The 27,450-nt window shown below is 45.9% G+C and overlaps 2 protein-coding genes and 1 gene segment (V, D, J or C); all 3 read left to right on the top strand.

Annotated features, from left to right (window-relative positions):
• LOC141984978 (T-cell receptor beta chain C region-like) overlaps positions 1 to 27,450 on the top strand; it is a 239,587-nt gene that overhangs the window by 178,522 nt on the left and 33,615 nt on the right.
• LOC141992842 (T cell receptor beta chain MC.7.G5-like) overlaps positions 1 to 27,450 on the top strand; it is a 187,815-nt gene that overhangs the window by 142,416 nt on the left and 17,949 nt on the right. The gene's annotated exons all lie outside the window — the stretch shown is intronic.
• On the top strand, positions 19,988 to 24,766 carry PRSS2 (serine protease 2). Its single transcript, XM_074934747.1, has 5 exons — positions 19,988 to 20,110; positions 21,632 to 21,782; positions 23,077 to 23,330; positions 23,803 to 23,939; positions 24,544 to 24,766. The coding sequence occupies exons 1-5, from the start codon at positions 20,071 to 20,073 to the stop codon at positions 24,691 to 24,693; spliced, it is 732 nt and encodes a 243-aa protein (XP_074790848.1). The 5' UTR covers positions 19,988 to 20,070; the 3' UTR covers positions 24,694 to 24,766.

Raw genomic sequence — 27,450 nt, 5'->3', positions numbered from 1 at the left:
CGACCTAATTTCGTAGTGTAGACATACCCCAGAGACTAACAAATTTATTTGGACATAAGCTTTCATGGGCTAAAACCCACTTCTTTTTTTCACTCTATGCATCTGATGAAGTGAGTTTTAGCCTATGAAAGCTTATGCCCAGATAAATTTGTTAGTCTCTAAGGTGCCAGAGGACTCCTGGTTGTTTTTGCTGATACAGACTAGCACGGCTACCGCTCAGAAAACTGGAGTATTATCCACATTTCAGGAAAGATAACCTGGAGAAAGTCCAGAGAAGAGCAACAAAAATGACTAAAGGTCTAGAAAACATGCCCTATGAGGGAATATTGAAAAAATGGGGTTTGTTTAGCCTGGAGAAGAGAAGAAAAAGCGGGGAAATGATAACAGTTTTCAAGTACATAAAGGGTTGTTACAAGGAGGAGGGAGAAAAAATGTTCTCTTTAACCTTTGAGGATAGGACAAGAAGCCATGGACTTAAATTGCAGCTAGGAGAGTTTAGGTTGGACATTAGGAAAAACTTCCTAACTGTCATGGTGGTTAAGCACTTGAATAAATTGCCTAGGGAGGTTGTGGAATCTCTGTCATTGGAGATTTCTAACAGCAGGTTAGACAAACACCTGTCAGGGATGGTCTAGATAATACTTAGTTCTGCCTTGAGTGCAGGGGATTGGACTGGAAAAGGTCCCATCCAGTCCTATGTTTCTATGAATAGCATACATGAATAATTAGTCAAATCCAATAGAATACATCAATGAAATATATCAATCCATCAGTACAATTAAACACAATACCTCAATACAATCCATCAATACCATACAACACAATACTTCAATATAACAAAATGCATTATGAATACATCAATACAATACATCAATATGTAAATAATCAATAGAATACATACATAAAATACATCAGTACTATGCAACACATCAATACATGAATAAAATATGTCTATACAATACAATACCTTAATAGAATCATAGAATATCAGGGTTGGAAGGGACCTCAGGAGGTCATCTAGTCCAACCCCCTGCTCAAACCAGGACCAATCCCCAACTAAATCATCCCAGCTAGGACTTTGTCAAGCCTGACCTTAAAAACCTCTAAGGAAGGAGATTCAAACACCTCCCTTCCAGTGCTTCCCCACCCTCATAGAGATGTAGTATTTCCTAATATCCAACCTAGACCTCCCCCACTGCAACCTGAGACCATTACTCCTCGTTCTGTCATCTGTTCCCACTGAGAACAGTCTAGATCCATCCTCTTTGGAACCCCCTTTCAGGTAGTTGAAAGCAGCTATCAAATCCCCCCTCATTCTTCTCTTCTGCAGACTAAATAATCCCAGTTCCCTCAGCTTCTCCTCATAAGTCATGTGCTCCAGCCCCGTAATCATTTTGTTGCCCTCCGCTGGATTCTTTCCAATTTTTCCACATCCTTCTTGTAGTGTGGGGCCCAAAACTGGACACAGTACTCCAGATGAGGCCTCATCAATGCCGAATAGAGGGGAATGGTCACATCCCTCAAACTGCTGGCAATGCTCCTACTTATACAGCCCAAAATGCCATTAGCCTTCTTGGAAACAATGGCACACTGTTGACTCATATCCAGCTTCTCGTCCACTGTAACCCCTAGGTCCTTTTCTGTAGAACTGCTGCCGAGCCATTCGGTCCCTAGTCTGTAGCGGTGCATTGGATTCTTCCGTCTTAAGTGCAGGACTCTGCACTTGTCCTTGTTGAACCTCATCAGATTTCTTTTGGCCCAATCCTCTAATTTGTCTAGGTCCCTCTGTATCCTATCCCTACCTTCCAGCATATATACCAATCCTCCCAGTTTAGTGTCATCTCCAAACTTGCTGAGGGTGCAATCTATGCAATCCTCCAGATCATTAATGAAGATATTGAACAAAACTGGCGCCGGGACCGACCCTGGGGGCACTCCGCTTGATACTGGCTGCCAACTAGACGTGGAGCCATTGATCACTACCCATTGAGCCCGATGATCTAGCCAGCTTTCTTTCCACCTTATAGTCCATTCATCCAGCCCATACATCTTTAACTTGATGCCAAGAATACTGTGGGAGACCACTGCTTTCCCCTCATCTACAGAGCCAGTAATCTCGATATAGAAAGCAATTAGATTAGTCAGACATGACTTGCCCTTGGTGAATCCATGTTGACTGTTCTTGATCACTTTCCACTCCTCTAAGTGCTTCAGAATTGATTCCTTGAGGACCTGCTCCATGATTTTTCCAGGGACTGAGGTGAGACTGACAGGCCTGTAGTTTCCCGGATTCTCCTTCTTCCCTTTTTTAAAGATGGGCACTACATTAGCCTTTTTCCAGTCATCCAGGACCTCCCCTGATCACCATGAGTTTTCAAAGATAACGGCCAATGGCTCTAAAATCACATCCGTCAACTCCTTTAGCACCCTTGGATGCAGTGCATCCGGCCCCATGCACTTGTGCTTGTCCAGCTTTTCTAAATAGTCCTGAACCACTTCTTTCTCCACAGAGGACGGGTCGCCTTCTCCCCATACTGTGCTGCCCAGTGCAGTAGTCTGGGAGCTGACCTTGTTCGTGAAGACAGAGGCAAAAAAAGCATTGAGTACATTAGCTTTTTCCACATCCTCTGTTACTAGGTTGCCTCCCTCATTCAGTTAGGGGCCCACACTTTCCTTGACTTTCTTCTTGTTGCTAACATACCTGAAGAAACCCTTCTTGTTACTCTTAACATCTCTTGCTAGTTGCAACTCCAAGTGTGATTTGGCCTTCCTGATTTCACTCCTGCATGCCTGAGCAATATTTTTATTCTCTTCCCTGGTCATTTGTCCAATCTTCCACTTCTTATAAGCTGCTTTTTTGTGTTTAAAATCAGCAAGGATTTCACCGTTAAGCCAAGCTGGTCACCTGCCATATTTACTATTCTTTTGACACATCGGGATGGTTTGTCCCTGTACCCTCAATAAGGATTCTTTAAAATACAGCCAGCTGTCCTGGACTCCTTTCCCCTTCATGTTATTCTCCCAGGGGATCCTGCCCATCAGTTCCCTGAGGGAGTCAAAGTCTGCTTTTCTGAAGTCTAAGGTCTGTATTTGGCTGGTCTCCTTTCTTCCCTGTGTCAGGATCCTGAACTCTACCATGTCATGGTCACTGCCTCCCAGGTTCCCATCCACTTTTGCTTTCCCTACTAATTCTTCGATGTTTGTGAGCAGCAGGTCAAGAAGAGCTCTGCCCCTAGTTGGTTTCTCCAGCACTTGCACCAGGAAATTGTCCCCTACCCTTTCCAAAAACTTCTTGGATTGCCTGTGCACCGCTCTATTGCTCTCCCAGCAGATATCAGGGTGATTGAAGTCTCCCATGAGAACCAGGGCCTGCGATCTAGTAACTTCTGCTAGTTGCTGGAAGAAAGCCTTGTCTACCTTATCCCCTTGGTCCGGTGGTCTATAGTAGACTCCCACCACGACGTCACCCTTGTTGCTCACACTTCTAAACTTCATCCAGAGACTCTCAGGTTTTTCTGCAGTTTCATACCGGAGCTCTGAGCAGTCATAGTGCTCTCTTACATACAGTGCAATTCCCCCACCTTTTCTGCCCTGCCTGTCCTTCCTCAACAGTTTATATACATCCATGACAGTACTCCAGTCATGTGAGTTATCCCACCAAGTCTCTGTTATTCCAATCACATCATAATTCCTTGATTGTGCCAAGACTTCCAGTTCTCCCTGCTTCTTTCCCAGGCTTCTTGCATTTATGTATAGGCACTTGAGATAACTCACTGATCATCCTTCTTTCTCAGTATGAGGCAGGAGCCCTCCCCTCTCATGCTCTCCTGCTTGTGCTTCTTACCGGTATCCCACTTACCTCAGGGCTTTGGTCTCCTTCCCCCGGTGAACCTAGTTTAAAGCCCTCCTCACTAGGTTAGCCAGCCTGCTTGCGACGATGCTCTTCCGTCTCTTCATTAGGTGCAGCCCGTTTCTGCCTAGCACTCCTCCTTCTTGGAGCACCATCCCATGGTCAAAGAATCCAAAGCCTTCTCTCCGACACCACCTGCATAGCCATTCGTTGACTTCCACGATTCTACGGTCTCTACTCAGGCCTTTTCCTTCCATGGGGAGGATGGACGAGAAGACCACTTGCGCCTCAAACTCCTTTATCCTTCTTCCCAGAGCCACATAGTCTACTGTGATTCACTCAAGGTCATTCTTGGCAGTATCATTGGTGCCCACATGGAGAAGCAGGAAGGGGTAGCGATCCAAGGGCTTGATGAGTCTTGGCAGTCTCTCTGTCACATCGTGAATCCTAGCTCCTGGCAAGCAGCAAACTTCTTGGTTTTTCTGGTCAGGGCGGCAGATAGATGACTCAGTCCCCTTGAGGAGAGTCCCCGACCACCACCACCCGCCTCTTTCTCTTGGGAGCAGTGGTCGTGGAACCCCCATCCCTAGGACAGTGCATCTCATGCCTTCCAATCGGAGTCTCCTTCTGTTCCCTTCCCTCAAATGTATCATCTAGTCCACTCTCCTCATAAGTACCTGTGGAGAGAACACGAAAACGGTTGCTTACCTCTATCTGCATTGCTGGTATATGGATGCTCCCCTTTCTTCTTCTGGAGGTCACATGCTGGCAAATTTCTTCACCTTCCTTCTGTTCCTGCTGCGCAGCCTGCTCTGATTCTTCAGAATGTGGTTTCCGTAGAAGCATATCCTGACATCTGTCCACGAAATCTTCAGTTTCTCTTATCCAACACAGGATCGATACTTGTTTCTCCAGACCTTGAACCTTCTCTTCCAATATGGAGACCAGCTTGCACTTTGTACAGACAAAGTTGCTTCTGTCCTGTGGAAGAAAGACAAACATGTGCAGGTCACAACAGCTGAATGCTCCCCATCCATATTACCTTCCTTCTATGATCTTCCTCAGGAGTTGTACTAACTCCTCAGAGAAGCCGGCAAGACGTAAGCCTCAGTGGGCTCTCCCCAGGCAAATTGCCAGTCAAACTCCCTCTGTTAGCCTCTCTGCTATTCGCTGCTCAGCTGGTTCACACCTGACTGGCTTTTTATAACAGTCAGGCCCACTCAAGGCTCACCTGGAACACTCCCAATTCACACTTTTCAAACAATCAATCAAGCACGTGGTCAAACTGTCCCCGCAACAGACACTCAGATCCTTTTCCAGACCATCTGATCCCTTTCTCTTCTCATCAGCAGCTGGAAATACTATCCTAGAGGTTCAAAGCTCCATATGAATACTCTGAACCATTTTACTCCTAAGAAGAATGAGGGTGGAGGGGAGACTGGACACCCACCTAAACAAGTCCATTCCTCTAGTCCTCGTCCTAAATCTCCCGTAAAAGCAGAAGAGCCCAGAAGGTGCTAAGTGGAAACAAGCAGCAAGCAGCTCATGGAAATGCTGCTACCCAGAACCACAGACTCACCTCAGGCAATTGCCACTTATCATACAGGGTTTGTAAAAGCAGCCTCTGCACAGCCAGGCAGGCTGTCAACATTAATGGCAAGGAACTCCTTGGGTGGAGGGATATAGGTGCAGAAATTTCTGTGGTCAGGAGAGATCTTGTTTGGAAGCTGAATTAACTGTGGCAGCAGTACATAGTAAGCCAACACAATTGTTAATTGGAAATTATTTTTTCAATGTGGCTTGGGCTGTCAAGGGGTCTGTCTGCAGCAAGGAGGAATAATATGCTGGGATCCAAGAGGGAAAGGGTGAAGTCCCAGGAACTTCAGAAAGAATGGGAGAGTGTCTCTTTAATTCCTTTGCAGCAGGGAAAACAGGCTGTACCAGGGGTGGGTGTGGTTGAGACCAGCTCCTACCACCCCGTGGCTAAAGGCAGCATTTACTCCAGAGGGGAGGGGAGCATGTTGCCTATCAGTGAGAAAACTGTCCAGGTTGCTGACTGCTAGCAGCTTACAGTTAAGCAGGGCACACACCTCACTCTAGGGGCATAGGAAGATGTGTCCTAGAGAGAAGGAGGTTAGTTTCATGAACTTATGCTGTACAGTTCCCTGTGCAGAGCAAGATGGTATAATTTTGGCTTTATCCTCCTGAGGGGGATGTGCACTTAAGTAGTTGGGCAGTTCCTTAGCTGATGCCTTCCTATGCAGAGCTGATCTCAGCGTCTGTATATAGCTGCTGCTGGGCATGTCCCTACCTGTATGTGTGCTGGAGGGGGCTTGGTAGGCTGGTCACAGCAGCAGAATGTGAGAGGGAGCCCAGGCTTGTGAGTTAGAGGGCTCAGTGGTACCCCAGTTCCAGGTGGTACCCCCACGGGGGACCCATCACAATCTCCTTTTATAGCTTCTTGAAATTTCATCTGGAAAATTCCAGTACTTGTATCTAAGTGCAAAACATCTTCTGCTTTACCAGTTTGTGTAAGGAATGTTGGGCCATACATTGAACACCTGCTGGCTCAACTCTGTTCAGAAACCTACTTCCACAAGTTACATTCCATGAACCCTTTTTCAGCCCTGTCATAAATATAAAGGGAAGGGTAACCACCTTTCTGTATACAGAACTATAAAATCCCTCCTGGCCAGAGGCAAAACCCTTTCACCTGTAAAGGGTTAAGAGGCTAAGATAACCTCGCTGGCACTTGACCAAAATGACCAATGAGGAGACAAGATACTTTCAAAGCTGGAGGAGGGGTGGGAACAAAGGGTCTGTCTGTCTGTGTGATGCTTTTGCCCGGAACAGATCAGGAATGCTCTTCAGAACTTCTGTAAAAAGTTAGTAAGCAATCTAGCTAGAAATACGTTAGATTTCCTTTTTTAAATGGCTGGTAAAATAGGTTGTGCTGAATTGAATGTATATTCCTGTTTTTGTGTCTTTTTGTAACTTAAGGTTTTGCCTAGAGGGATTCTCTATGTTTCGAATCTGATTACCCTGTAAGGTATTTACCATCCTGATTTTACAGAGGTGATTCTTTTACTTTTTCTTTAATTAAAATTCTTCTTTTAAGAACCTGATTGATTTTTCATTGTTCTTAAGATCCAAGGGTTTGGGTCTGTGTTCACCTATGCAAATTGGTGAGGATTTTTATCAAGCCTTCCCCAGGAAAGGGGGTGTAGGGCTTGGGGGGAAGACATCTCCAAGTGGGCTCTTTCCCATTTCTTTGTTTAACACGCTTGGTGGTGGCAGCATAGGGTTCAAGGACAAGGCAAAGTTTGTACCTTGAGGAAGTTTTTAACCTAAGCTGGTAAGAAAAAGCTTAGGGGGTCTTTCATGCAGATCCCCACATCTGTACCCTAGAGTTCAGAGTGGGGAAGGAACCTTGACAGGCCCTTTGGCCAACTTTGCCCAACTCCATGATCTTTCCATCAGCACTTTTAGCTTTATGCAGAAACATCTATATTGAAGTTAGAGCAAAGTCTTTATGTACAGTGTCTTCACACTCCTGGATGGTTCTGTCTTTGTTTGCTCATCATGCAGCAATATAAAGTCTTTGACTCATTTTCCTCTATGACCAGGTGCCTGGGATGGACGACCATGAAAATGTCACATTCAGTACAGACTGTAAGAAACAGGGCAGACAATCCTCCAAAACAGCTGGTTTATTCTATAATTAGATTCACCAAACCAGTAAAAAAAGAGCTTCTATGGCAGCACACTGATTAACAAGAAGGCAAACACCGTCCCCTTTAGACATTCCAGTCCTTGGTTCCCGTCAGACAAATTAGTTTAATATAGTGAGAGGTTACTGAAAACTCAATTCACCATATATGAGGTCCTACCAATTCCAAAGGATTAGACACTTACCCCCAGGTCAATATGTATCTCAGATCTCACCCAAATATCATGCTGTTAGCCAATCCTTAGTAAACTAACTAAAAAATGATTAATAAAACAAAAGAATAGTTATAAATGATGAAAAGATCATATACATACTAATCATAGAAGATTAGGGTTGGAAGAAACCTCTGGAGGCCATCTAGTCCAACCCCCTGCTCGAAGCAGGAACAACACCAACTAAATCATCCCAGCCAGGGCTTTCTCAAGCTGGGCCATAAAAACTTCTAAGGATGGAGATTCTACCACTTCCCTAGGTAACCCATTCCAATGCTTCACCACCCTCCTAGTGAAATAATGTTTCTTAATATCCAACCTAGACCTCCCCCACTGCAACCTGAGACCATTGCTCATTGTTCTGTCATCTGCCACCACTGAAAACAGCCGAGCTCAATCCTCTTTGCAACCCCCCTTCAGGTAGTTGAAGGCTGCTATCAAAACCCCCCTCACTCTTCTCTTCTGCAGACCAAACAAGCCCAGTACCCTCAGCCTCTCCTCTTAACATGCCCCCTAATAATTTTTGTTGCCCTCCACTGGACTCTCTCCAATTTGTCCACATCCTTTCTGTAGTGTGGGGCCCAAAACTGGATGCAATACTCCAGATGTGGCCTCACCAGTGCTGAACAGAGGGGAATAATCACTTCCCTCAATCTGCTGGCAATGCTCCTACTAATGCAGCCCAATATGTCATTAGCCTTCCTAGGAACAAGGGCACACTGCTGACTCATATCCATCTTCTCGTCCACTGAAATCCCCTGTAATAACTGCAAAGTCCTCAGATCAGGTTTGTAGCAGTGATGCAATAGTCTGCTGGCTTGCAAAAGTCTCTCTGGTAACTTCTAAAGGACTGGGAGATCCTCAGTACATTGTACAAAATACTCCTTTTAGTTGTAAATTAGTCCAGAGAATTGGAACAGGAATGAGGCAAAATGGAGATGTCTTGTGTGTCTTTTATATCCTCTGCCATGTGCATGGAAATTTACTATCCCAAACAACAACCACAGCCACTTTATACGGAAAGTTACTGACAAAGATGGAGTCCAATGTCATGTGTCCACATCACATGTTCTTACATGCTTTTCTGAATCACAGGGGTGGCTATTGGCTCCTTGCTGTCTGAGGCTTCCTCAGAAAGAGCTATCCAGAGAGTTGATTCTTTTAATGGCCCATCAAGCTTGAATAGTCCATTCACAATGGGCTGGTGAGGCTGGATGTAAATGACTTTGTGGTGTCACCCAAAAACACACATATCTGAGACACAAACACATAGCCAATATTCAGACTTCAGATACAGTGATGAAACAGATTTAACCAGGATAATCATAATTGAGGGATTGTAACTTTTCCATTGACACCTTACACGATATACTTTGTATCAAATTTAGTGCAATTGTGCAACATTGATAGCAAATGGTCATCTTCACTCATACAGAATCAGAGCTTCATACATCACCAGTAAGAAATAATGATTAATGAAATAACACAAAAAACTTGTATACACCTCTGTGCCACTATTTTATTATTCCCTTCAGGGAATAATATTATTATTATACCCTTCAGGGATAAGATCAGTAGGATTGCTGCATATGCAAACCTCTCTGCGCCACAGTCAACCATACAGATAATCAGGCTTTACAGTCTTATGACATTTTGGTCGGTTAGCCATAAAGATTTATAGTTCACATTGGCTTCTCAACATACCATTTGAATGTATCGGCTTCTTTAATACAAAGCAAATATGTTTTATATATACCTTCGTTAAACATCAGTTATCTATTTCTTATTGATCCATTTCTATTTAAAATAGACTGCATAGGGCGATAGTTGCAAAAAGTTATGTTTGGGTTGCCTTGGCAGCAAAACTTCCTCAAATTGACAGGGCGTGTTACAGAATGGTTCTCGATAAACGATATCAGAAGATTTAAGTTCTTCAATCTCTTTGATTTGTTTTATTTAATAATAAAATTGTACTTTATGGTACTTCATCAAATAGTATAGATTGTTCTACTGTATCTCTATTACAAACTTACAGGAATATGGCATATAAAATAGAAGAAAACTATGAAAGAGGAAGTTACTTCACAATTTAGTAAGTTTGTGATTAAATCTAGCTAGTTAGCTGTTGTAAAAAGAAAAGGAGTACTTGTGGCACCTTAGAGACTAACCAATTTATTTGAGCATGAGCTTTCGTGAGCTACAGCTCACTTCATCGGATGCATAAAGTGGAAAATACAGTGAGGATGTTTTTATACACACAGACCATGAAAAAAAGTGAGGATGTTTTTACACACACAGACCATGAAAAAATGGGTGTTTATCACTACAAAAGGTTTTCTCTCCCCCCCCCATTGTAGTTACTCAACCTACATCTCCTTTGTGTGAATCACAGAAATAGCATCTGTTGTTTGACATATTTTAAAGGCTTATGTCCAAGTTATGCCAAGCTTCTGGCCTATGTGTAGATATCTATAGCATTATTGTTATTAATAAGATACATATTTTCTGTATCGTCATTAAAATGACGCATGTGAAAATAATAGAAACATATGGTTGCATATATTAGCTAAATCTACAATTTGGAGGCTTCATTGTGATTTGTTTTATTTTTAACATAAGCTAAGTGAAGAGGAGATGTTAGTGACTCACTAGCAGGCCACCTGCCTAGCCTTTATAATTAGACAGCTTACCATGTGTATCAGGTGTCAGTGCCTGCAGAAAGCTCTCTCACTCCACTGTATTTCAATGGTGTTCAAACCTATAGCTTCCCCTCTGCCCCCTTGTTGAATATTTCCATTGCTAGGTCTGTAAAGATAACCAAAGAGGAGGCCAGATGGTGCTAGTATGGGCACCAGTCCCACGAGGAGTTGGAGTAAGAACTACCAAGGCAGTTCATCCTGACCAAAAAGCCATCAGGTGGTAGCAACTTATGATCACTATTGATATGGACCAAATACCAATCCTAATGCTAATGGCGGTGAACATGTATTTAGCTTTGCTTTCCATGCTCAGCAAATGTCATTTTCCCCTGCCCAGTGCTGACCTTTTTATGCCACTGTTTTCAATAGCATCTACATCAATACTGACCAACTCTCTGCACATATATTAAATAACGTTCCTCACTTCGTTAAACTGGAAACCTTCCATTGCTTACCTTTCTATCTTTGTTTTCTAATCTCTTATGTTTAGCCAGGAGACCTTTCCCCTGCTAGTTCACTTGCTCTAGGCTCTCTGCTGTTTTAGATCCTATCCTCACTGCTAGAATTCTTGTTATGGATTTTTTTCAGACATAAACCTTATTCTGTGAGTCAGACTCACCTTTACTTTAGATTAAGTAAAAAAAACAAAACAAAGAACAAAATAAAGTCTCTATGGGACAAAGCGAGAGCGCACATTGTGTTTGTGTATCACCACAATGACAGTCTGAGCATGAAACACAAAATGACTATTTCTCTGATATCATCATCCTTAGAATTTTAAAGGTGCAATACACAAAAAACAGTGGCATAACAGTGTGTGACAAAGCTCTGTCATAGTGTGACAAAGCTCTGTTCTAGTCTCTGCGGGTCCCCCATTTCCTGGTGGATTTCACTAGCCTCAGAGGCTAACTGTGACCCTTCACGCAGCCCTTCTCTCTCTAGAGGCAAGGGTCACAGCCTACTGAGTTCTTATATTATGGGATCCATGCCTGGGTTTTCTCTACCCCTAGGTGTCCTCCAAACAGGTGACTGTGGGTGAGGCTCAATATGGCTTTTTGATGTTTTCATGGCACCAGAAGTTGTTGTATCTCTTGCTCCTGCATTTGCACCACCTAGTACAGGAGATCTTTCTTTACTATAAAGTAAGGTCCTGGACCCCGGTCCTTCCCATCCACGGGTATCCTGTCTATCTTGGCCACCTCTTTCCTCGCATTATCATATCTGGGGTCCCCTGCCTGGTCCCTCCCAAAAGTCTCTCTCCCGGGACTAACCTGCCCAAGCTCCCAGGGGCCCACTTCTGGTTCTTCCAACATCTCGCTGCCGTCACGGCTAGGGCCAGCCTCTGGCTCACCTTCTGTGGTGGTAGTTTCTCTGTTGGCTGCTCATGTCCATCTGCCTACTAGGGTGGTCTTCTGGCCCTGGGTCAGGATCCGGGTACCCAAGGCTTTCGCGGCCTTCCTCTCTTTTTGGTCTTCCGGGTCCTTTGGGGGGCTAAGAACAGATCCTGAGAAATCTCAGCGAACATCGGGAGTTGACATTCCCCTGGCGATGTGTTGCTTCCTTCAGGGTCCCCACCTCCCTCCAGCCTCTCCGGGGGGAGTAAATTATCAAACCCTGGATAGTCCCAATGGCTACATATAGGAGAACATAAGAATGGCCATACTAGGTCAGACCAAAGGTCCATCCAGCCCAGTATCCTGTTTTCTGACAGTGGCCAATGCCAGGTGCCCCAAAGGGAGTGAACCTAACAGGTAATGATCAAGTGATCTCTCTCCTGCCATTCGTCTCCACCCTCTGACAAACAGAGGCTAGGGACACCATTCCTTACCCATCCTGGCTAATAGCCATTAATGGACTTAACCTCCATGAATTTATACAGTTCTCTTTTAAACCCTGTTATAGTCCTAGACTTCACAACCTCCTCAGGCAAGGAGTTCCACAGGTTGACTGTGCACTGTGTGAAGAAGAACTTTCTTTTATTTGTTTTAAACCTGCTGCCCATTAATTTCATTTAGTGGCCCCTAGTTCGTATATAATGGGAACAAGTAAATAACTTTTCCTTATCCACGTTCTCCACACCACTCATGATTTTATATACCTCTATCATATCCCCCCTTAGTAGTCTCCTCTTTTCCAAGCTGAAAAGTCCCAGTCTTTTTAATCTCTCCTCATATCTGGGACCCGTTCCAAACCCCTAATCATTTTGGTTGCCCTTCTCTGAACCTTTTCTAATGCCAGTATATCTTTTTTGAGATGAGGGGACCACATCTGTATGCAGTATTCAAGATGTGGACGTACCATGGATTTATGTAAGGGCAATAAGATATTCTCCCTTTAATTCTCCTCTATCCCTTTAATTATTGCTAACATCCCATTTGCTTTTTTGACTGCCGCTGCACACTGCGTCTGGGGGTTTGGACGTCTTCAGAGAAATATCCACAATGACCCCAAGATCTTTCTCCTGCTTTGTTGTAGCTAAATTAGCCCCCATCATATTGTATGCATAGTTGGGGTTATTTTTTCCAATGTGCATTACTTTACATTTATCCACATTAAATTTCCTTTGCCATTTTGTTGCCCAATCACTTAGTTTTGTGAGATCTTTTTGAAGTTCTTCACAGTCTGCTTTGGTCTTAACTATCTTGAGCAGTTTAGTATCATCTGCAAACTTTGCCACCTCACTGTTTACTCTTTTCTCCAGATAATTTATGAATAAGTTGAATAGGATTGGTCCTAGGACTGACCCTTGGGGAACACCCCTAGTTACCCCTCTCCATTCTGCAAATTTACCATTTATTCCTACCCTTTGTTCCCTGTCTTTTAACCAGTTCTCAATCCATGAAAGGATCTTCCCTCTTATCCCATGACAACTTAATTTACATAAGAGCCTCTGGTGAGGGACCTTGTCAAAGTTTAGGAACTACACCCACTGTCACCTCAACGGGGTTCCCCTGAACCTCTATCTCCACCGGGGTGGTGAGGTAATGGCTCATGGCCCCATGCATACATATCACGGCTATGCATTTGGCTTGTAGCAGCTGGCTACTTTTTACCATCTTACCCGATATGAGGGTGATAGCACTCCCAGAGTCCACAAGCGCTGTAGTCTCTGCTCCATTTATCTTCACCAGCCTGGTGTAGTTATGCGGGGTTAATGCAACCCCTGCAAGGTGGATAAGGAAGCACGGGATCTCCCAATCACCCAAGTTACATTGCATAGGCTCCTCTATGCTGGGACACTGGGCTGCTGTGTGTCCCCACTTCCCCCATGCATAACATCTATAATTGCTTCTAATCACTCCCCTATCACAGGAGCTAGGGGGTTTATTCCCAGGGTTCCCCCCACTTAGGCCAATCCCTTCCTTCTGGGGTCCCCTCTGGTTTTCAGCCCACCCCTTCTTCCACCTAAGACTGTCTGGGGGTTTGGTTGCCCAACCTTCCAGGGTTGGGTTCGAGTGCTTGCTCCAAAAGGGGCCTTCCTTGGGTAGTCGGGTCAATTCCCTGGCTGTCATCCATCTTTGTAGCAACGTGATCATCTTGTTGTAGGTGGACGGATCGTTCTGGCCTACCCATTTGCGGAGATCTGGCAGCAGTCCCCACATGTAATGGTCCATGACCAGGGTCTCCAAAATCTGGTCCGGGCTGCACGCCTTGGGCTGTACCCACTTCTGCGCGAGGTGTATGAGGTTGAATAGCTGGGACCTTGGGGTTTTCTTCTCCTAGTACTTCCACTCATGGAACCTCTGGGCCAGTACCGCAGCTATCACCCCTGACAGTGCTAGGATCTCTGCCTTTAGCCGGAGATAGTCAATGGTGTTCATGGCAGGCAGGTCAAAGTAGGCCTTCTGGGCCTCTCCACACAAAAAATGGGTGAGAATGCTGGCCCACTGCTGCTGGTGCCACACTTCACACTGAGCAGTCCTCTCAAAAGAGAGGAGATATGCCTCTATGCCATCTTCTGATATCATCTTTGACAGACAACCAGTGGACCTCAGAGTTCGCGTCCCGTCAGAACCCCGGGCCTGGGTGGTGAGGATCTTCAGCTGGTCCACTATCTCTCGCAAGAGGGCATGATCTTAGGTCACCTGGCCCATCAGTAATTGATTGGTTTCCTGCTGTAGCCACATAGACTCCTGTTGTGCCATTGCCTGAACCCGGGTGGCCTCCTGCTTGGCTGCCGTGGCTTGTACCAGAGCTCTTACCACTTCCTCCACTGTGGTACAAAGCAAACAAACAAACCAAAACAAAAAAAAAATCCAAAACCCCAGTGCACTTTTTTTAACCTCTTTCTTCTGGCATGCTGTGAATGATTATTCCACTCCTGACATCAGTTGTGACAAAGCTCTGTCTTTGTCTCCGTGGGTCCCATATTTCCTTGCAGATTTTGCTAGCCTTAGAGGCTCACTGTGACCCTTTACGTAGCCCTTCTCTCTCTAGAGGCAAGGGTCACAGCCTATTGAGCTATTTTCATCATAAGCAAGTGAGGGAGGTGAGGAGAAGCTATCCTCCCTTGCACAGTCTCTGTGGTCTCCCAGTCTAAGTGATTAATCAGGGGGCAAAGGGGGGAGCCCGGGCCCACCCTCTACTCTGGATTCCAGCCCAGGGACCCTAATAGTATCAGCTATGGTAGCTGACTTTTTAGAAACAGGATGCGTACAATTCCCTGGGCTACTTCCCCACAGCAGCCCCCCCTTCCTCAAGATCCACTTCACCCTTACCCCAGGGCCGCCTTCCTTGTGCCTGATATGGTGTGTACTGCTCAGTCTCTCCAACAGCACAACTTCCTCCTACAGCTCCTGACATGCGCCCTCCCACCTGACTAACTGGGAGGTTTTTAACTAGTTTCAGCCAGCCCCTGATTGGCTTCATGTGTCCCAACCAACCTAGCTGTCTCCACTGCTTTCTGGAAGGATCCTAATTGGCCCCAGGTGTCTTGATTAACGTGGAGCAACTGCCATTTGGTTACCATGGTAACAGGGATTTGTTTCGCCTGGGGTTTACATACCTGTTTCTCACTACTTTCCTATAGCCATCTGGCCTTGCCCCGTCACAATAGGTAGATACACCATATACCCAACTCCTGTGGAAATCAGTGCTTAGCATCTCTCAGGCTCAAGGGCAGAGCTGGACAAGCCTAAGTTTCTCTGTGACCTACACTGATAACTCCAGGTAAAAGGTGTTACAGTTTTCCAGCCGTGACTAGACCAACATGAGGAACAGGGTTGATAGATCCCTGCTCCTCAAGCAATGGGTGTAATCTCCTGTCTCTCCACAGGGGGAGAGTTGTTCCTGGACCACCTAGTTCCCAAAGAAGAGGGACAAGACTAGCCTTTGGGCAGATGCCCTCAATGAAGGGCCCAATTATGGGTTTTGCAGGCTCCTCAAATTGTTTCCCAGCTTCACTTCCAGCTCACCTGGGTTGAATTTCAGCCAGCTGTATCTCATCCAGGTGCTTTATCTCTCATGGACACCATTACATCCACGTGGTAGGGTTGGCCAACTCCATGGAGAATAAGATATGAAATTATTTATATAATTTTCTACAAAAAAATTTAAAAATTCTAAAGCTGAGAAATCCTTGAATTACAGTTGCCAGTGCAGCCTCAATTCAACCCCTTGTACGTATGCACTATCATACATATATTGTGATTCAGTGTTTACATGATCACATGCTATTTTTCCACACAACACCTGCCACAGAATGGATGGTGCTCAGGGAATGAAGCAGCTGTTCAACTTTTCTTTTTATGTTCATCATTCATTAAGTAACATCTGCCTTTTTTATCAAAGCCTGCACTGAAAACAGCATTCTGAATTTTTTCATGGGCTTTCCTACAGCTCTCATCTCCACAGAATCTAAGAGCTTTACAAATGGTACATTTCACTCTTTGTGCATGGAAATGAGGCAGAGGGAGGCAGGAGACAGAAGGGGCAGGACCAATGTTGATCAGAGGTGTGCAAAGGATGCTGCTACAAATCGCATCTCACCAGGCTTGGGGAGTGCTGAAGACCTGTCACTTAAGAGGAGGGTGGCTTTTGCTCCTGTGCCTGCACATTGACCCCCAAGGACATAATGGTGCTTGTGACAGGTTGGATCACAGAAACCCCCTTGGGGCTGCCAACTGATGTGCCAAGATTACTTCTGCCCCTGCTTTCCTTCCCTCCCAGCTGGGGACTTCAGTGCCCTGCCTGGTTTGAGCCAGACCCACTAGCCTGCTGCAAATCCAGACCCAGGTCTGAACCACGTCCCCTAACAGCTGTAGGCTTAACTGAAAGCAGATTAGGAAGTGTTCCTGTCTTTAACACTCAGATGCCCAACTCCCAATGGGGTCCAAACCCCAAATAAATCCATTTTACCTTGTATAAAGCTTATACAGGGTAAACTCATAAATTGTTCACCCTCTATAACACTGATAGAGAGATATGCACAGCTGTTTGTGCCCCCACCCCAGGTATTAATACATACTCTGGGTTAATTAATAAGTAAAAAGAGATTTTATTAAATACAGAAAGTAGGATTTAAGTGGTTCCAAGTAATAGCAGACAGAACAAAGTGAATTACCAAGCAAAATAAAATAGAACACACAGGTCTATGTCTAATACAGTAAGAAAACTGAATACAGATAAAACCTCACCCTCAGAGGTGTTCCAGTAAGCTTCCTTTTACAGACTAGTCTCCTTCTAGTCTGGGTCCAGCAATCACTCACACCCCCTGTAGTTACTGTCCTTTGTTCCAATTTCTTTCAGGTATCCTTTGGGGTGGAGAGGTTATCTCTTGAGCCAGCTGAAGACAAAATGGAGAGGTCTCCCAGGGGTTTAAATAGACTTTCTTTTGTGGATGGATACCCCTCCCTCCCCCGTGTGGAATTCCAGCTACAAGATGGAGTTTTGGAGTCACATGGGCAAGTCACATGTCCATGCATGACTCAGAACTTACAGGTAGCAGCCATGGTTCACATGCTACCTTGAACGTCCTCATGTAGACTTCTTATATGGATTGGAGCCTTCCAAGATCCATTGTCCATTACGTGCTTCTTGATTGGGCACTTAACTTGCAAATTCCTTTCTAAAGAAGCTGACCAAATGCCTTACTAAGGCTATTTAAAATCAAACAAGTATACAGCCAATATTCATAACTTCTAATACAACAATGACACATGCATACAAATAGGATGAATATATTCAGTGTATCATAACCTTTACATAGATATGTTACATGGCATATGTAGCATAAAACATATTCCAGTTATGTCATATATATACATTCAAAAGTATATTTCCATAAAGCCTTATGGGGTGCACCATCACAGTGCTATTGGAGGTTGGGGGGTGAAGTCCAGCAAGGGAGAATCTGGAAGTGCTGGAAAGATAGTTATTCAAGTTCACATCTCCCTTGTGCTCGTCAGAAGAAATGTCAATTAATCTCTGACTTTGCTGTTTAGTTTGTACTTTAATATGGAAAGGCAGGTTTGGTGTAATGAAATTTTCCCTCACCTCATTTGCCCTACCTGGCTTTATCCAAGGTTAACTCTTCCATTTAGAAATCACCTTTCTCAAACTGCTCTACATGCATTAATTAAGCCTTAGAACACACCTCTGAGATGGGCATTATTAGAAGGGAGGAAACTGGAGGCACAGACAAATCTGACCAATAACACACAGCAATACAGTGACAGAGCTGGGAATAGTGACTGACTCCCAATCTCCTGCTCCAACTAGGTAACATTGCTTGACTCATGCAAAACTAATCACTGTGGACTTTAGGTCCTTTCCAGATGCCAGTGGGGAGACAAATGGGAACCATTCACTGCATATTTTCCTGTTGGGATGATACTTCACATGGTATCTGATATTACAAATTAATTGAGCTTGTTGAGTCTCATACGTGTCTCTCATTTGTGAATATCACAAAAGCTCTACCACAGGATTTTGTAGTGACTGTGCAATAGAGGCCCAAGATGGGTTTCAAAGAGCAGGGGTCAGCACAGAGTGGCTTTAGCAGAGTTCTGAAGGTTCACGTGACTGAAATAGCCAAACACACTGCAAGTGATAATTAAGTTAACAGATGGTGCTGCAGGTCAGAATTCAGATGCTTCAAAGGAGTTGTGGGGGACCCTGTTTCATGTCCCATGTGCTGGGCAAAAACATGAAAGGACTCCATGCTTGTAAAACTAAATGGGCTCTTTATTAAGAGACCTATTTACAGAGATGCTGCAGCTGCAGCTAGCATTCCAGCCATGTGCACATAGACTGACTTTCTGACAACTTGTGCTCCTCCCTCCAAGTACCATGCAGGTTACTACAATCCCCATGGCTCAGATGGCAAGAGGTCCTGCAGGGTAGGACTGAGGGTCATTGGCAGAATGGTGTGGGGAACTGCAATGTACTCAAAGGTTCTGCACTATGCCATGGTTTTTAACCAGTCTCCTGGGAGTAACCCCTTTAGTGAGCTGGATCCCAAGATCCACAGTGTTCCACAAGGGCAGGCCCATAGCCTCCATGACTCTGAAACTGGGCCTTCAGGTGCCAGCAAGCTCTGTCTCTCTCTGTCTCTCTGGAGCAAGTCCAGCTGAGCCAGACTCCTGTGAGAGCCTTTTCCCCTCCTTCAGGGTGCAATGCTCTTCAGTAAGTATCTGCAGCAACACCATGCACTCTTTTGATAATAACATAACCTTTTTAATCACCTGGAATACAGCACCAAAAGTCTTCATGTTAGCATGAGAGAGGCTGGCTTAGGACAGAGTTCATGGCAGTGGAAGCCAGGGCTTTGCCATGCTCTCCTTCTTCCTGAGCTCAATCTTCACTCTCCCCCAGTCCTTTGTCCCTGTGCCTGTCCCAAATTTCCCACTGTTTATCTGTGAACCCTCTTCTTAGCCCAGACTCCTGATACCTTCTGTCTAGTGTCCTCCTGCTGCAAGACACACTGAGTTCACATGGCCAACCAGCCTCGGACTCTCAGTTGCTAGGTGCTAAAATTCTGGTCACTGGCTCTTCCTTTGTCTCCTCCAGATCCTCCATTTACATTTGTAGGTCATATGTAGTTCATGTTAATGATTCTCGTCTCCATCCATGCAGCTAAAGTGACTCAAACACCCATTGCTTCCCTTTACACTCAGTGTATGGTAATACAAAGCTCACAGGGAAACCAAGCTACACCTATGGACCATAAAAATATTGCCAACAATTTCCACATTCATCACAGGAGCCCAGGACTGGCATAGCAGGGGGTTGCAGAGCAGGACTGAGGGGCATTGGCAGAGCTGTGTGGGGAGCCCAGGACTGAAATAGCAGGTGTGTGCAAGGCAGGACTAAGGCACATCAGCAGGGCTGTATAGAGTTGGACATTTTCTCTTTTAATTTCATGAAATGTTTGTTTCGATCTCTGTGGCACCGCAGTCACTTTATTACCTTTTTAGATTGATAAGGTAACTATATTTGTCTGAACTGATGTAAGACCCTGGGAAGTGGAAACCTGGTAGGACTTTGGGTTGGGGAGATAACACCCTCTGGGAGGTATAAAGGGGGTGATTTCTTCAGCAAAACCTGTCACAGCTGACAGCGCTCACTAACAGCGACACCATGAAGTTTCTCCTGATTCTTGCCTGCCTAGGAGCAGCAGGTGAGTTTTCCAAAGCAGTTTAATTCTCTTGATCCTCTGATTCTCTCCAGGGATCATTGGTGCTCTACCACAAACCTAATGCTTTCCCCTTTTCTTTAGGTTTCCCTATCTCTCTGTCTCTCTTTCAGTCTGTCCCTTCTGTCTCCCTTTCGGCTTTTCTCCCTTTTTCTGCCCCCTTCAGACTTCTAAATTTCTGCTCCCTCTCTGACACACTGTTTCTCTCTCTCTCTCTCTCTCTCTCTCTGTCTTCTCTCTTTGTACTTCTGTCTCCTTGCAATGAAACAAAAAATTCCATTGGCAGTTTCAATTGGTCTTGACATTCTTCTTCATTTCTTGCCCTAAACTGATGTTTATTGTTTCTGTTCACTGTTAAACAGCTATCATGTTCCGTGGCAGTCCTTTAGTGGTGGGTGCAGTAATTCTCATATATATATAGTTTGTAAAACACTTTGAGGTCTTTCAGGGTTGGAGATATGAGAGAAATCCCCATCATTATTTTACTGGGCAATGAAGGAGCAGAATTGGTGAGCCCAAACTTGTTTTCTTCCAGAACCAGGATAGTTGTTACAGCTTCATGCTTTAGAGCAGGGGAGGGCAAACTATGGCCCGCGGGCCAGATCTGGCTTTCAATCTAGCAGGTGGGATTGCCAGCCCTATGGCCCAGTGGGTCTAAGGCAGGCTCCCTGCTTGCCCTGGCCCCGTGCCACTTCCAGAAGCAGCCAGCGCCACGTCCCTGCAGCCCCTGGGGTAGCGGGGAGCGGAGGGATCTGCGCGAAGCCCTCGCCAGCAGGCACTGCCCCTGCAGCTTGCATTGGCTGGGAACGGGGAATCGCAGCCAATGGGAGCTTTAGGGTGGTACCGCAGGCGAGGGCCATGCACAGCATAGCTGCCTGCCCCATCCTACCCCCAGGAGCCGCTGCCAGACATGCTGGCCACTTCTGGGAGTGGCGTGGGGCCAGGCCAGGCAGGGAGCCCGCCTTAGCCCCACTACATGCTGCTGCCACCCCGGAGCCGCTCAAGGTAAGCCGCACTGGGCTGGAGCCCACACCCCAAACCCCTCCTGCACCCCGGACCCCAAGCCCCTGCCCTGAGCCCCCTGCCACACCCCGTACCCCTCCTACACCCCAACCCCTACCCTGAGCCCCCTCCTGCACCTCTCCTGCATCCCAACACCTTGCCCAGAACCCTTTCCTGCACACCGCACCCCCTCCCACATCCCGCACTCCCTCCTGCACTGCAACCCCCTGCCCCAGCCCTACATTCGTGGCCCTGCTTACAATTTCCCCACCCAGATGTGTCCCTCAGGACAAAAAGTTTGCCCACCCCTGCTTTAGAGGGTGTTGGGCATGAAACATGGAAAATTCGAGGAGGGCAGGGCTTTAGGGATGTGGAGAAGACTCCTGTAAACCAAAGCTTTTAAGGGTATGGTTAAATAATTTGCTGCTCATTAGCTGCTGGTGCATTTCAAGTCACTGGGTTCCAAGTTATTTTTTTAACACCTGATTTCCCCATTTCCCTCAGTTGCTGTCCCTGTTGATGATGATGACAAAATCGTGGGGGGCTACACCTGCTCTGTCCCCTACCAGGTGTCCCTGAACTCTGGATACCACTTCTGCGGGGGCTCCCTCATCAACAACCAATGGGTCGTGTCAGCTGCTCACTGCTACAAATCGTGAGTGAAGGTTAAAACATTATGTATTGCCTGTGGCCATGCAGCCTCTGCCTGAGATCTTGTCAGATCTAATCAGACCTGCCCAGTACCTGGACAGCAGAACAATAAAGGAAAATCCATGTTGCAGAGTGACTTCCCAGTGCCCAAGCATGGTGTCAGGAGGTGTTTCTGACCACCATGAAAATTCCCAAGACACTTTTCTCTGTAGTAAGGTTGACAGTCCATCTGTTCAGGCCAGTTTCCAAAATTGTTAATTACTTTCTGTTCTCCTTTATTTCTCCCAGAATTTTCAGTTGGACCCATTCTTCTTCTTTATTTCCTGACCTAAAGTGTTAAGTAACGCTGCTAGGTATTGCTAGACAGCTGCCCCATGCTTCCCTGAGATGGCTATATATCTGTGGAGGGGGTGACATGATCCCTATGTATACTTTCTATACAGAGCCTAGTTCTGCCCTTGAGTATCCAGATGCAATTGCCATTGCAGTTCATACTGGCTGAGGACAGAACTGGATCCACCTTCAGGGACATAATTGATCTTGGGATAAAAGTTTGCTAGTGAAATGTAATATGTTATTGCTACATCCACAACACTAAAGAAACGAAACCAGTCACCATTCCTGGGTTCAGGAAGGATCCGGAGAGCATAGCTGGTTGCGTGCCGTAAGAACCATCCTGAGCTGACTCTGGGGGATGGTCTAAATCAGGCATTCTCCAGCATACTCATTCTGCAGAGCATTTCACAAGTGAAGGGTCCTCTCCTGTACACACCCCACCAATGGGTTCTCAGAACCTTTCTTTCTTTTCACCCTGGGCCATAGCTGGAGATCTACTGGATAGGTATGGATTTCCCATCTCTATCTTTTGTTATTAGAACTGACAGAGCTCATGAATTTCACTGTTACTGTGTCATGTAAACAAATATTCAACCAGAGCAAGAATCAGTCCTCCTGCTTCTGGACATCTGTCACTCACTATTTGGGATCAGCATCAAAATTCCTCTTCCTGGTATGCTCTTACACAGTTAGGCTCACTAGGAGGATTTAAGACTTTACTCTGAAGCATCTAGCTTGTGCCCCTGATGCAGGTCGGATACCAAACTCAATGGCCCATTGGTTTGAGTTCTGTACGAAGACTATTATGAAAGCCAATCACAATCATTTCACTTGTGATCTATGACAGAATTTGAATGTCATCACTGCACAGTGCACTGAACTATGTAGTGCCACCTAGTGGTCACATCTCATCATGATATTTGTGGTTAACTGCCCTCCATGTTGCCTGGTTGATTTTGCAGCCGCATCGAGGTGAGGCTCGGGGAATACAACATCGATGTGGTGGAAGGGAACGAGCAGTTCATCAGGGCCGTTAAAATAATTCGCCACCCCAAATACAATTCACGGCTCCTGGATAATGACATTATGCTGATCAAGCTGGCAACCCAAGCTAACTTGAACTCCCGTGTCACAACCATCCCTCTTCCCTCTGCTTGTGTGGCTGCTGGGACTCAGTGTCTGATTTCTGGGTGGGGAAACACCCTCAGCAGTGGCTGTAAGTATGAATGTGCCTCACACATGACACACAGCACCCTTATCTTATTATTACAGATATGGGACCCAGATATATCCCAGTCTTGACCTGCAGCTCTTTTTGCTCTTGCAGTCTTTGGGTCCACGCGCTCAGCTGCTCCAACTACCCTCACTCCTTACTAGCAGCACCCCCTGCTATTCCAGTGCTGTGCTCCCCACGCAGCTCTGCCAATGCCCCTCAGTCCTGCCCTGGGGCCCCCCTGCTATTCCAGTCCTGGGTTCCCCACACAGCTCTGCCAATGCCCCTCAGACTTGCCCTGAAATAACCCCTGTTATTCTATTCTAGTCATTGAGGTCCTCCTCAGATGGTGCAGTAGTTCTTACTGTCCTCTTCTTTATTGGATTCTCTAGCCCAGAAATCTACAAGTCTTTGTATTAATTGGCCTGTCTGCTTTCTCAGATGAATCTTAGTGTTCTCCTCTCTCTGTTGGCAGCTAACTACCCCGAGCTTCTCCAGTGTCTGGATGCTCCAGTCCTGACTGACGCTGTGTGCCGTGCTGCTTACCCAGGGGAAATCACTGAAAACATGATCTGCGTGGGATTCCCCGAGGGTGGCAAAGACTCCTGCCAGGTGAGCTGCCTTTCATTTTCTCTTGTTCTGCAGAGACAGGGCTCAGCTGCTCTTGTCCCTCCTGTTCTAGCCTAAGTGCCAGAACTCTGAGAACCTGCAAAGAATTAATCACAAGATGTGATGAGGAAAAGAATGTGCTCAAGAGTTTGGAGGGTGTGTGTTGGGGGTGTAAACTGGATGGCTCAAGGGATCAAGCTGTGAACTGCAGGGCATTTCACCTCTGGATTATAAATGCAGTTCAGTCTCTGATTGAGGGTGGGGATGAACAGGAGGGACAAAACAAGGACAGAGACAGGTGTCTGCTTCCAATCCAGTCTCAGATCAGCAGATTTGGATATATTAGGCTTTTACCACAGTTAGCATTTTAGTTCCAGGTACTGCTGATGGGTGTTAGGTGCATGATGGTCAACAGAGGAAACTGGGAATTTTGAGCTATCCCCTATTCCCTGCCCATCAGACATATCAGAGCATATGGACTCTGCTGCTCTTACCTAGTGCTTTCAAGATTCACCTGCAGCTAGTTGAAACCTTTCCTGATGAGCTGAATAGATTCCTCTGCCTGAATTAGCTCATGTCTGTAACACCCAAATCCTTTCCCTCACAGGGCGATTCTGGTGGCCCAGTTGTGTGCAACGGTGTGCTCCAAGGAATTGTGTCCTGGGGGATTGGGTGTGCTCTCCAGGGTTACCCTGGAGTCTACACCAAGGTCTGCAACTATGTTGACTGGATCAAGGAGACCATTGCTGCCAACTGAGACATCCATCTCCTGCTGGTTTCCTGGTGACATTTCCTTCCCTCCCCCTTTAATTCATTTTTGAAAAGTACATAGCACAAATAAAAAGATATATTAGCTGTAGCAAGTGCTTTCTTGGTGCCAGTGTTTTTTTCCTCAGGATTTTTCGTAACAACACCTTACTGTTCCCTAGCATCTCTCATTCCTATAGTGCCGTATAGATGGTGCATAATGGAATCACTGCCCCAGCACTGAAGTCATCCATCCTTGAGTGAAGCACAGCACACAGCAATACTCTGCATGACAAACTAGCTCAGGAGGTGAGGCAGGATAGTGGATCCAGTTGTACCTGCTGGGGGAAATTTAGGGAGCCTGCATTTATTCAGGATGGACTATGGCCAGGACTTCTCTTAAACATACAAAATGGTTCCTGCGTCTTTTAAAATGAGATTTAGTAGTTGAGCAAAGTGGTGACTGTTAGCCCTAAAGACTGATCCACAATAGGAGGCAAAACACAGACAGAAACAGAACAGGCCTCTCTCTCTTCTCTCTCTCTTTCTCTCTCTCTTCCCCTCCCCACTCCCTCCGGACAATGCAGGATTGTCCTATAAAATGTATTCTCTTGTGCTGAGTCCAGTGCTGTTCTAAATGACCTGAGTGATGGGGCCACCACGTCCCTGGGACACCATTCCACAATCTAACAGATCTGTTAGAAAATATTTCCAGAAATGTCTCCCCTTTGCTCAGTTTTGTACCATTTATTTGTGTACTTGTGGTCCCTTCTCCTCATTGAAATACATTTAAGATGTCTTGCCTGCAGCAGTTCCCCTGAAGGTACACAAAACATAACTGAAGCCCTCTCTTCCACCTCATCCTTTTATGTCTCTCTCCCTGTCTCCTCTTTGAATTCATGCAGGATACACTCAGTGGTGCTGGAACACTTTTTACACTGGGGGTGCTGAAAGCCAGTGGTCCCCAAACTTTTTATGTCCCACCCCCCTTGCCCCTGTCCATGTCTCCTCTCCCCAGAGCTGAGGCCAGAACCCGGCCATGGCTCCGGGAGTGGGGGGCCTGGACAGGGGTAAGGAGGCTGAGGCTGGGCAAGGGGCCAGCACCAGGACCCCAGGTGCATGGCCAGGAGCAGAGCCCCAGGCGCAGGGCTGGCAGCGCCGGGACCCTGGGCATGGTGCCAGTGGCCGGGACCCAGAACAAAACCTGGGGGTGCTGCAGCAGGTCCCGCACCCCTAGTTCCCGCGCCTATGGATACACTTTCACTCCTGTACCTCTGACTGTCACACATACAATCTGAAACCTTGACAATTTCAAACCCAAAGTGGAGGAAGGTTTCCCTCTGCTGGTGCTCTGGAGAATTACCTCTTAAAGTTAACATCCAAGTGAGGCGCCAACATCATCCACAGGAATCATGATACAAAGTTAAATTGAAACAAAGGGAGCAAAGTGATTGGCCAAAAGATCTCCAACTCAGAGGACACGTAGCTTGTGGGCTGGGGCTCATTAGTGACATTAAGGACATTAACAGCACAAAGTCACTTCATTATTATCCTGAAAACTGTCCTTTTCCCTGACTACAAAAAACTTGACAACGGTTACGCTGCTGCTGTTCAGAAACCACAGCCTGTCATGCTGACCAATATTGTTTTATAGTTTCCTTGTACTTACTGTAGCCATCTGTTTTCTCTTGGTTTACACTTAGATTGTAAGCTCCTTAGGGCAGACACTGTCTTTTTGTTCTGTGTTTGTACAGCACCTGGCACAATGCAGTCCTGGTGCATGACTGGGGCTCTGAATACAAATAGTGCAAATGCCTCTTTATATAATAATAAGAATAATAGTTGTTATTATTATTATTAATAAAGTAGCAGTAGTAGTCCAGAGAAGGTCAAATCAAAGCATAGTTTTATAGAGACTTCGCTGTTGTGATAATGGTCCCTGTATTAATAGCTAGAGAGACAGAAAGGCAAAGACAGATAAATAACACACTGTCCAGAGACGAGACAGTGACAAATGGACAGTTCGATAATGTCCCCAAATAATAGTTTTTTAATGTAATAAACTTTGAAAAGGCAAACACACACAATTGTTCCCACAGGCTAGTGGCCCCCACTTGTGCAGAAGCATGCAGCTTTGGTGGTGCAGAACATTTGCTGCTGCAGAGAAGCTCACATTTCACTAGTGCTGAAAACCCTTTGTTACTGCAAGACGCACACGTAACGCTCATCCAGCCAGTGCTTAAAATGCTCTGAAAAAAGTGTGTCTCTATCACAATGTGGGAACGGAGGCTTTGGTAAGACTGTTAAGGTGTGCCCCTTAACAACCCAGCTCTATTTATTTATTTATGGAGGGCAAATCTGTGACCCCCCTTGCGACACCCATGTGCACGTGCACACACACACACACATTCTTTAAGCACTGCATTTCGCCAGCATCCCAAATGCCCAGCTGGACCCCCCTGCCCTGATGCTAAGTACTGCTGCTAGCCCCTCTCTCCTCTGCACACCTGCTGAGGCCTTACCAGCTGCTCCCTGCTGAATAGGCTATGTCAGGGTTTCTTGTGTGTGTATCGCTTCCTAGTGCTGGCTGCCTGAGAACAGCTGGTCCAATAGGTAAGAGGGCTGGACTGGCTTGGGGGTGGGGGGTATGCCCCCTACTGGATGATTCTGTTACAGCTTTTTCATGTGTCCACCCCTTCCCTTGGCTGGCTCAGTTCTGTGCAGGTTTTAGACTTAGCTGACATGACATCTTCCTTCCTGGGATGCA

Source organism: Natator depressus, chromosome 1 (assembly GCF_965152275.1).
Source record: "Natator depressus isolate rNatDep1 chromosome 1, rNatDep2.hap1, whole genome shotgun sequence".
NCBI classification, from domain to species: Eukaryota; Metazoa; Chordata; order Testudines; family Cheloniidae; genus Natator; species Natator depressus.
The sequence above is the reverse complement of the archived record's forward strand: the minus strand, read 5'-3'. Positions and strand labels throughout refer to the sequence as shown.